Source organism: Manis javanica, chromosome 10 (assembly GCF_040802235.1).
Source record: "Manis javanica isolate MJ-LG chromosome 10, MJ_LKY, whole genome shotgun sequence".
NCBI lineage: Eukaryota > Metazoa > Chordata > Mammalia > Pholidota > Manidae > Manis > Manis javanica.
Window position 1 is genome coordinate 40,917,382 of NC_133165.1, and position 12,041 is coordinate 40,929,422.

A 12,041-nucleotide genomic window follows, 5' to 3' on the forward strand; every position below is an offset into this window, starting at 1 on the left:
TACCATTTTTTCATGCTGTCTCTGAATAGACAGATGGCAGAGGGTGGGGTGGGGAAGACACAGCTGACTACTGAGAATTGATAAATATGTCTGTTCTCCTTGGCTAGTCATAAAATTCTGAGTTGGGTGAGCACCAGCCGGAGAGGAAAGCCACAGCCACAAGTCCATGCATTCCTGCGTTCATTTCAAAGTTTCAGAATGGAATTTTCCATTTTACTGTCTTTTCCCTGCCCTGGTTATCACTCTGGGTGAGGAGGAGGGTCTTTGGTGAGACAAAAACACTGAGGCTTTGTGAGCAAGATAGCATGTCTAAATTATGGCAGAGGTAGCCAGTACTTTGTGAGAGAAATATTCCCTTGCTGTGAAGATGTTCTTCTGGGAGGAACCCAGAGGATATGAGGTCCCCACCAAAGTGTAGATTAAGAACCTGCAGCTCCTTCCCCTCCAGGATGAGGCCAGGAAGAAGCTCACAGCCTGGAAGGACTTGCAGCATTTTTCTAGACTAGAGTGGGCCCTGAAGGCAGAGGAAAAGGGTAGAAAACATTCAGGATGGGGAAAAACGGAGATCAGAAAAGAGGAGAAACCAGGGAGGGAAGGACTCCCAGACGCTCATTCAGAGTGGCTCCTCTGGGCTGGAAGATGGCCGGGTGGGAAACAATGTTTATCCATGCTCTTTTTTTTTATTGGAATAAGGTTGATACACAATTTTATGTCTGTTTCAGATGTACAACGTATTGACTCAATAATTATATGTATTCTTAGACGCTTGCCATGGTCTGCGTTCTTAACTACGTGGCCATTTATTTTTATTTCTGCCAAGGGACTGTACCTGTCTGACCTTTCAAGTGTCAAGTCATACCCAAAGCATCACACAGAGAGTGAGATATTCTCCTCCTGTAGCGAGCAGGTCTTGGTGATTCCTCTCTAGGGAGGGTCAGGGCTGACTGGGACACACCTTGGGGAGACAACATTACTGTACATACCAGCACTGTGCAGGTGGGGGCCCCGTCCCACCCTCCCCTGCCCCTGGATGTCCTCCAGGACCAGGCGTGCCTCTCTGTGCATCTTCATTTATGGAACTTCCCTGGGTGAACTCATCCTCACCTATGACACCATGTACTGGTTTTGACAAATCCTGATCTGGGTTTCCAGCCCTGGCCTCTTGCCCCTGATCCATGCCTGATTTCAGCTGTGCTTCCCCCTCCCTTGGCTGTCTGACCCTCACCTTACACACATGTCTAATTCAGAACTCCACTCCACAAAGACTTCTTTTCTTCATGATCTTATTCCCATCAGTCACAGCCAGTTGGGAACCTTGGGATCATCTAAACTCTTCTCTTTCCTCGGGCCCTAAGTCCATCCTGGCAGAGGGGCCTCAGCGCTTGCCCTTTAAACTGTACCTTCCTTACGGTTGATTGACTCTTTTGTGCTTTTTGCTTCCAAAATTCTCAAACTCTCATTGTGACAGGCCTGGAGTGCTCTTTTCTTTCTTTGCTCACTTAATCCTCTCCATACTGCAAAGTTTAAAGCAAGTTCCCCCATTTCCAGAAGGCCTCGCTGACCTCTTATGACCACATTTATCTCCTTTCATGAACTTCTAGGAGGGCCTGCTGCACAGTGGCATGCAAGATGCTGAGAATGTCACAACAGCCAAGTCCCAGACTTTAGAGATCACAGTCTATTAGCCATCACACCAATTCACCACTTCTTTTTTTCTGTTTCTTAATTGTGTTTCCACAGCTAAATTCTTAAATAGCCGGGATTTGTATTAAACATCTGTTGCTCAACTCACCGTGATAGACCTCAGGGCACATAACATGTTCTTGCTAAGTATTTGCTGGTCGTTTGCAAGATTGGTGGCAGAATAAGACTAGAGGTACGTGTCAACGGCAATGTTTATGTAGGTTACAGAAATATCTTTGGTTGAGGAAAAAACACATCAAGAATTTAAAGGAACCACTGTGTGTCTGAATGGTGCTTTCCATGTTTAACCAATAATTCAATTTCACTTGACAAATTATTTGATTCAGATTTTTAAAATAATGATTGATAACCCATTCACCAAATTCTATAATCACAACAAAAGTCACATTTTAAGATTAAAGAGCTAATATAAAAATGATTTATAGCACTTTAATAACTCAAAAGTAGACATTTGGAATTCCCTAAGAGATCTTACAAGAAAGAAATAGGAACAAATTGAGAAGCACTGAATACAGATGCTTAGATAAAACCATTCTGTCCTATTAAGGACAAGAGTATTGATAGGATCCAAACACACGAGGCAGCAATGCCTTCGTCTCAGCAAGGATCCCCAGAACAAGGGGCAGACCTGGACTCAGGTGACACCGATGTGTCTTCCTAGGTGTCCCCAGGGAAAAGACTTGTGAATCAGAAGCAGAGAAGTCTCATTTCTCCAAAATGTAAAACTATTTCAGATATAAGGAAAAAGTAGGGAGATAGTTCAGTCCTTCATGCCTGAAATGAGTATAGTTTTGATTCTTTGTTCAGAGGACCTAGGATGGACCTCTGCTTACATGCACAGGTCAAGGAGTATGTGTCACTCCAGCCCAGAAGAAATCTTCATGGGCTGAACAGAAGCTCAAAAATTAAGAGTCAAAAGGTAGTCCTAGAGGCATGTTTACTGTTAAACTTGATATTTAAAAAAGTTCTTACCTGCCAGAATATGCTATCTATTGTGTTTCCAAGAAAACCATCACGACCTTCTGAAGACACCAGTTTTGGGCCAAGAATTGTCATGAATTCATCAAAATCCACCTGTCCATCCCCTGGAAGGAGAAGATACAAATATAAGTTGGAAAGTAATTGAAGCTGGCCTACTGCAACCAGTGAAATAAACATCTCCATGCTTCTCCCTTTGGCCAGACCTCAATCAATGAAGAATTGGTAACATTACTGGAAATTGTGCAACATTCTCAAAATAGCAAAAGGAACACAGGAAACTGGCAATTATTAATACTTCCAATTCACATATTCCTACTTATTTATCAGTATTTCTATCTAAATGCCCAATCAGTACCTCCCACCTAAATGGCCACACCTCACACCAGGTGCACCTCCTGGACCTCAAACTGCTCAGCTGTACCTGATGGAACTGGTGGCTTCATCCCTCTGTCTTCCTTCATCCTTGTTACCTACACACGAATTCAGTCATCAAGTCTTACAGATTTCTTGGATACCTGTGGCTGCTGCCTTGTTCATCTAATTTCTAGTACCTTTCCGAAGATGGGGTGGAAAAACACTCCCAAGAATTAATGTTGCTGGTTATAATTATGTTACTCAGAGCATGGCTTTCTGCCCTCACACACTCATGTGCAGTTCTGAATTTCCTTTCACAAAATCAGTCTGGTCATGCTTTATAAAATTCACTGGCATCATTGACAGAAAACAGGGAAACCACTTCAGGATAGCATTCAAGTCCCACTATCCCTTTCGCCACCCTTTGCTCCCCACCTTTGCACAAAATGTCCTGCTCTTTCAGAGCTCCATGCCTCTGTTCAAGCCCCCTCCACCTGGGATGTCTCCCCGCACTTGTCTACCTGGTGAATGCCATCTCCTTCTCTGAGATGGAGCTAAAATAGCATTTCTCTTTTCATTTTTTCCTGATCCTTCCTCATCTCACTAGACAGTCAGTCACACTTTCTTTTGTCTCTCCTACCAACAATGTGCATCATAGAACTTATCACCCTGTGTCTCAGTCACAGACTTGCATGCCTAACTCCCACCTGGATTGTGAACTCTGCATTGTCAGGAACCCAGTCTGAAACTCCTTTGTATATTCAACAACAGGCAGACACTCAGCATGACTTACAGAAGGAATGAGTGATGCTTTCTGCTTATTTTTTCTTTGCTTAGTTAGCATCTATTGTATCTTTCATGCTAGATACACTGACCAAAAGGTGGACTTAAGCCAACATGGACAGAGCACAGCTTCACGTACTGTCAAGCCTCAATGACTGGCCATCCAAGGGTGTGACATTCTGCATGCTTAGAACTACTTGAGAGGGTGTTTCCAACCAAGAGCTTACCACATCTGGGCCCCAGCCCATTAAGACAGCCCAGGTGTCTGCATGCAATTGTGCCACAGTGAAGACCCATTGGTTCACTTTCACAGAGCCTTCACTCATAACCTATTTCAAGAACCCAAACAGATGTCATCATTTCAGAAAACCATTCACAGTGTAAATAAAACTTCCTCAAGGATCCTGCAGGCATGACAAGTCAGGGAGAGATGGAAGGTTTAGCCACCAAATAGGGTGGGACTGTCGGGGGACTACTGAGAGGAAACTGATGTACTTTACCAGCCAACAAGACCAAGGGAGCTAAAATTTCACCTTCACTGGTCACCATAGGAAAGGTAATCCAAACAACTAGTCCCCATCTTGCCTTTCAAATCAGCAAAAACTTCTAAGAAGAATACCACTCTGTGGTGACAGACGGAGAAGAGGCGGGCTTTCTTGTGTGTTCCTGGACTAGCAGCATTTAAGATGCTATAACATGCTGGTTTCAGTAACCTGATGACTGCAGTTTTTAAGAAAAAGACAAAGCAAGGACATTACTTTAAATGTAGACCAAGATGTCTGCCCAAAGATAGTCATCCAATATTTGTGAAAGTGGAAAAATAGAAGGTGTAGGAAGAGAATGGCCCAGTCTTCCTGGCATTTGCACTGAGCTAGCTCTATGTGGCCCCAAGTCTCAGACAGACATGCTTGTTGGGTACAGGCACTAACCCTCTGCTCACCCCAAGTCACCCCCACTAGTCATGGCCGGGGCTGGATGGGAAACAAATCTCAGACTGGAATGTGCATTTTCAACACAGATGATATCACCCTCGATGAAGTGAAAAATGATTCTTATGGGACAAAATGTCTCAGATATTGCAATGGTTTGTGGCCCCCAGTGTATCCATGTTATTAACATTTCATGGGAAAATGCAGGATGTGGCAGAATAGATGCTTCTCGAAGCCAGGAGAACGGGGCTGCCTTTGAACAGTCCATCTTCCAGGTAGAAGGAGAGAGACCACCCACCTTTCCAAAACCTCCCCCAGGGTGGTGGGAGTGTGGAACTGGTGCATGTCAAGGGTCCACATGGAACTCTGGTCTAAGTCATGATGGAGTGCTCACAAAGGGCGCCCTTGGCTGAGAAAACCAACTGTAAGGCTGACAAGCAAAATACCACTTTGGAACTGGCCACAGAGAAGGCACTGGGAGGGGTGCTCAGATCCCACAGGCAGTGCTCACTGCAGCACAGGCATGCAGGGGCTGGCAGAGACTGCTACTGGAAGGAGAGGCCAGTTCACAGGAGGACTTGCTTCTAGCTAGTTAGCAAAGGAACCTCAGGCTTTTTATTGATCAAGATATGATCCCAACATGACCCCCCTTACCCCCTTTAAACTATCACTGAGCAAAGGGAGATTTTTTTCAGGTCCAGAGTTGGATAAACAATCAGGGTGGGGTCCTCTCATCTCTCTGTATCTCTCTTGGGGTTTTCTCAGCTCTGGCTCATAAGTATGCATTTACAGAGTGCATTTTCTACAGACCTTCTATAAATGCAGATTCCTCCACCTAATATGCAACTTCAGACCAGTCCTGCTAGTCATACAAGGTTCTATTTGGATTCAGACTGAGGAAATGTTTTTTTCAACAGATCACAGTTTAATGGACAAACAGAACTGGAAACACCCCAAAAGCTATTAGTGCTGCCCCCAGAAGTACAGCCCCACATCCCCACATCCATCTGTCCCAGGAAACATGAGACAAATTGCATCCCAGAGAGACATTTTTCATCAAGTCCCTTATATGGAAGCCACACCCAGGCCGAGGCAGGTCTGAGAAGCCCGATGACAATCAAAACGTCAGACATTCATGGAGCACTGGCAGCATGGCAGGCATGGCTCAAAGAAATGTCCACATACTAGTTCATTTAAATCTTCTAGCAGCCAAAACTGAGGCACAGAGAAGTGTGGTAGCTTGCAGCAGCCCACACAGGGAGCAGAGCTAGGATCCCAAACCCAGCAGCCTACCTGTGCTGTCTCTGCCTCTCAAGAGGCTGGTTCACAAACCAACGGCCTCTACCTGGAACGGTCTTTCCCCAGCTCCCAGCATCCCCTGGCAGGGAGTGAGTGCTATGGCTGCCTGGTACCTAGTGGCAAACAAATCTAAACTGCCCTCTGATCTAGCTGCTGGGCCTCAGGTCAGCCTCTAGAGGTCTTTCTTAATCCCCTGAAGTATAATAACAAGTAATAGGAAATATTTATTTAACTCTTGCTACATGCCACACATAGGCTCAGGCTTTGTGTTTGTTACCTGGTTTGATTCTACCTGGACACTATGAATAGGTTCTCCCCTTCCACATTTCACCCATGAAAACTTAGGCAAGAAGAGCTTACAAGTGACTAGATCAAGGCCACACAGCCAGTATGTGCCAGTCGGGACTCAGTGTGGACCCCTGATGTTAACCTCTGCATTGCACCTCCCCCTCGGCATCAGAGACCCCGGCATAAGTCCCAGCATAGGTCATCTTCTTAAAGTTGCAAAATATGTTTTCCTATTTGGGCATTTAGGAAAGAATTTAGTGGGAAATTGGGAGAGATGACCTTCAGGCCCTTAATGCAAATAACATTTGCCTAAAAGCCATTTGTTCCCCAAATTGCCATTTTGCCTGTAGTCAGGATCTCAGTAATTCTCCGGGAATGGTCAGTTTTCAAAGCACCCAGTCTCTCAGGTACAGCCAACCCTCCAGGCATCTGAAGCCTCTTCCACCAAGAGGAACTGGTCTAATAAATGGGCCCGTCCAGGCCTGGCAGGGAGACATCACACTGCCATTCTGGATTCGCTTGTCCGCAAAGACAAAAGTGGGCATCTTCCCAGACCTTCCACCTTTCACAGAATGCGACAGCCTCTGAAAGCAAAAACTTCAGTTGGTTAAATTGTTTTATGAGTCTTTAACAAGCAAGTTAACCGCAGAATGAAGGAATGGAATTTGCTCCTAGCAGGCCTCATTCTCCCTCCTCAAGCTCCCAAATATCACAATCCACTTAGCAAGAAGTGCAGGAGGTAACCTGCTAAGGACTGCATCTTGCTGCTTCCCACTGCTATGCAAGTTAAAGTAATGAACTTGAACTAGGGCAGGAAGCTGCAGGAGGGACAGGAAGTACAACATTCATTAAGACCAACCAGCTGAAACTTTCACAAAGGGGTAAAATAATAACAAAAATCACTGCAAAATCAAAGGAAGGAAAGGAGTATACGAAAAAAAAAAAAGATGGACTCTGGAGGATAACAAGAAGAGGTTAGGAGGAAGAAAACATGTCTGAGACTCTGTTCATCAATCAAATAAATTCCGAAAGCATACATGCACAGGACCAGGTGACAAGTGGCATATTATGGGGCAACAGAGGGATGAACATGGCACAGGCTTACCCTCTAGCAGCCTGCAGTCTGCTACCCAGGACAGAATCAAGTGGGTGCTGTGATTGGCCTAAAAGCATTGTTCAAGGCAAGAAAAGTTGGAACAAAGGATCCAATTAGGAAATTCCCCATGGTTTGGCAGTGAGCTTTTAATGGGGAGAAGGATTCGGAGAGGCTGAGAGGGAAGATGAGGTGAGCAGCCTGAGCACTGGAAGGATGGAAGGATGGAGGAAGGCTGGCAGCAGCAGCCACCCTCCCTTCACACTGGATCAAGCAAGCAAGTGTCCGAGCTGAGGAGAGACAGCACCAGCAGATTGCTTACCAAAAATCAGAACAGTGCTGGGGCTGGATGGGAGCAGCAGAGCTGGCCCAGAAAGGAGTGTTTGGTAAGACACAGGTGAGGAAGGCTGGAGTAGAGGAGGGGGAGTGGGGGAGCCTGGGTCCAGGAGAAGGGCATTTCCAGCAGAACTGACAAGACCTGGCAGTTTACTGGAAGGACAGGAAGCAGGGAAGAGGCAATAACAACTATGAGGAGTGAGTCTGGGATACTGTACAGACTGTGGAACTAACTAGAAACAATGGAGACATCAGGAGGAGCAGCTATTTGGGAAATGCTGGTTTTGAGGTGCTAGCAGATTGGGGAAGAGCACCTACCAGCTGAAACTAAGGATCTAAAAGTCTTTAGGGTTGTAGAAAGATCTCTGAGTTCTTCAAGATAAATTCTCAAGAAAAAACAAGCAAGGTATGGAACTATATGCTACCACTTGGTTTAAAAAAGGGGTCGAAGAGAATATATATTCCTATTTATTTTGATAAATATTTTCATTAAAATATCTGGGAGTATACCCACAAACAACTCATAGTAGTGGCTTATTAATGTGTAGTTGGGGCCAGCAGAGCACAGGAATGGTCAGCATCTTCTCACTACGTGTCTTTTTACACTCTTTAATTTTTGAACCACATTGTGTATCACCTGCTCAAAAAGTAAGTCACCAAATTAAAACAAACAATGAATCTGGTCTTTAGTATCCACCTGTATGAACTCATCAAGATCAGAGGGAGAGGGAGGAAGGAGGGGGGAAAGAAGGCAGAACAACATTCATTAAGACCAACCAGCTGAAACAAATCTGAAAAAAGAAGAACAAGGAGGGTGTTGGGAGGGCCTGCATACCATTTCCCAATGTGCTAGACTCGACAGGATGCAAGCAGAAACAACTTAACTCTTTCTCAGAAATCTCTGTTCAAGACCCCTGTCTCCCAGTTCTCTTCTGGCTGTGGGTAAAGCACTGGGCTGGCCCATGGATTTGTTATTGACTCAAGGAATCAAAAGTACAAACAAGCTACTGATCACATAGCTCCAGACACCCCTTAGTTGAAAACATCTTCTCTCCTTCAACTCCAGGAACATTAAAGGTCACAGAGGGCTGAGCAGGATGATGGCTGAGAAAGGGACATTGTGTGGCTTGTCACTGGACCTGAGAAAGTGGGGGAATGGTAAGAACCATGCACCTGCCCCAACAGCAGCATCTGAAGTTTTATACAAAAGGAGTTCAGGAGCAGCACCTAGGTTAGAAGGGGACTGCAGGTTTTCAGGTGGGGCATTGAAGACCCACCCCAAAGTTCACTGGTTCACTAAAAGGACTGCCAAGACAGTATATGATCCCACTGAAAAGTGTGATTTATTACTGCAAAAGACTATAAAACACACCATCAAAGGGCAAAGGCGCATGGGGCAAAGTCTGGAGGAAACCAGGACCAAGCTTCCAGAATCTTCTCCCAGGGAGTCAACAGGACATGCTTAATTCCCCTAGCAATGAGTAGTAGTGAAATGTGTGAAATCCTGTCCATCAGGAAAGCTCATTAGAATCCCAGTGTCCAAGGTTGGTATTGGGGGCTGGTCATGTAGGTACTCTGTGCCTGGTATATACTAACATTCAAGACTCCAGAAGAAAGGCAGGTGCTTAGCATAAACTATACTGTATACACAAGCAGTTTAGGCATGGAGCGCTTTTCTTACCAGTTCTAGGTATGATGGGAACTCTTCCCAAATCCAATTTCCCAGATGCCAGCCAAGGGCTAACCTTACAAGCAGGCCTTTCTTGGGATAGCCTGCTGTGTTAGCTTTCTACACACATCTCTACCCTCATTGCAAGTTTCTGAGACACTGAGCCAAGGATACAGAAACTTAACTGAAATTAACATTTCCACCAAAAGCAAGAACAAATGCATTGCCTCTCATGGTTTAGGGTCCCTAATATTGATCATGCAGATGCCGGTGACACAAGGTAGGGTCTTCCTGGATCTGAGACTCTTAACTTTGTGCAACACAATGGCTTGGCCATTGTTCTGCAAGGACAAGCACAATCTCATCATCCTCTGCTTCTGTTCATGGCATTTTACATCCATTGAGATCTCCTAGTCCCCGAACGATCCCCATCTTAGCCCCATCAGTAAAAGCTGAACTGAGTGCAGACAACCCAGAGCTCTGCATCTACCTCCAGCACCCAGTGTCCTGGGGAGTCAGCTTCCTGTGGGAGCTAAACACCGGGCACAAAGATTTTGCACACATTATATAAGTTAGAATAATAAAAACAGAAGAGGTGCTTTGATTTGCACTTTACATTAGAATGGGAAATATCAATTGACCATAGCAGAATAAGAAAGTCAAGGGATAGTGGGGGTGAGGGAGGGATCGGTGGGGGCTGATAACACCTCCTGGCACAGCCACTGCCCTCTCTCACCTCCCTCCTCCAAAGAAAAATTGAAGCTAGTCATATGGGTTGGCTCTCAGGATGTAATCAAAGTCTGTGCACAGCTAGAGCCCACGCTTGGGTAGTGTTTCTCATCTATGCAGTGGGTTTATCCAGACCTGCTCTCGTCAGAGTAAGCCCAGCCATCCTACCTCCTTTCTTTTCTGCATGGGGGCATGACCTACTTTATTTCTCATTCCCACTGCTCTTGTGCACACATTTCCCTCAGGGATCCATATGGAAATGACACTGTGAGGCAAGATGGACCCAGGGATCTTACAGCACTGAACTCACCTTCTACTCCAACAGTTGTTAGGTCACGTCCAACCTTCAGAGGATAGCTTTGGCTTAAAAGTTGTGATCTGAAATGTTCGAGAGTAAGTTTTGAGAAAATGGATGCCAGGACTACAGAATTATCTTGCTTCAGGATTAAGAAGAACAAGAATGAACAACTTCTAATGCTTCTTTGCTCACCTTCCTTTTAAAGAATCCATGCAACTAGAAAAAGGCAAGAACTCACAGAAGTTTGAAAAGCTGAGGATGGCCATCAGCCACTACAAAATCTCTGGAGAAATGTTTACTAACCACGGCTCCAGCAATGCAGGTGGATAAATCAAACTAGTGATCTTTGCAGCCTGGAAATGAGGGCTGCAGTACATTCCAGGAAGTGGTAAGAGAGGCATGAGCATCATACACAGTCCACCCGAGCTCAAAGACACAGACTCTACTCTGCAAAACCTAGAAACGCAGCAACCAGCTCTAAAGTGTGTGTTCTTGGGTTGCTAGGGAGTCTGGCAGCCTGTCCTATCTCTGGCCTTCCCCTTTTTCTCCATCCCTGGTTCCTCCCCTTAAACTGTAGGCATAACCAGAGCATAAAACATGGGCAGAAATTCCAACACCAGGCAGCATTGCACGGTCTGTGGGAGCTGCAAGCTCCAGTGTCCTTCTGCGGAGTGCCCAAGCAGGGTGGAGGCAGTAGGAACCCAGAGCCGGGTATGTGCTGGGAGTTATTGTCATTCTGATATATACTGCTTTCAGCCAGGAGCATAACTGCATAAGGGCAGTAGGAAAAAGAAATGGATACATGTACATGTTTAATCCACTGCTTCTTGATCATGATTCTTTAAACATAAATTCTTCTAATCAGATTTAGAGAACTGTGAGTGGAAGCAGGAAAACAACCGAACTCTGTCCAGCATTATTTTACTGAATACTTCCTGGATTCCAGAAACTTACTAGGTACTACACATGTCACCCTCACAAGTGGAGTCCCTGAGACCCAAGTGGGAAGAGAAGATGGTTGGTGACACCCACACATGCTGATGGTTGGCCAACACTGGGACCCATGGGCTCCAGGTTAAGAATTAAAAACTTAGCAAAAAAAAAAGGACTTACACCCAAAGAGAAGAGAAACATTATCCTCAGTACTCAAGAAAAAACTGACTTCCCCAAATTATCCACTACTAGAAAGAAAAGAAAGTTTAAGGAACACCTGCTTTGTATTCCCAACATGATAGATGAAAATAGCCCTCTGTAAACAAGAGTTGTGCAGACACAGGAGGATGGGGTGAGAAGACAAGAGGCGGAGCATGAGCGGAAGGAATAGGGCTGTGGTTGCAGCGAGGAGACCATGCTAGGCACTGATGACGCGCTAACAGAGTTAAGGTTGGCTTGGGATCCATTGACAGGGAACTACGATTTCTAACTCAAGCCAACAGAAATAGACACAGAACCCAAACCCGTTATGTGGCAGCCATGGTGCTGGGCCTGGGGTAGTTGCAGAGAGCATACAGGACACCGGCACTGTTCTGTTGGAAATTAGAATTCAGCTGGGAAGAGAGAAAATCAAGGAATCACAAC

The 12,041-nt window shown here is 45.3% G+C and overlaps 1 protein-coding gene across 1 annotated transcript in view; it reads right to left on the bottom strand.

The window, feature by feature from the left end:
* Positions 1–12,041, bottom strand: part of CALN1 (calneuron 1) — a 481,060-nt gene that overhangs the window by 238,367 nt on the left and 230,652 nt on the right. Inside the window, exon 4 of the mRNA XM_037003059.2 lies at positions 2,677–2,789. Within this exon, the coding sequence (XP_036858954.1) occupies positions 2,677–2,789 (113 nt within the window). The remainder of the gene's footprint in view (positions 1–2,676; positions 2,790–12,041) is intronic.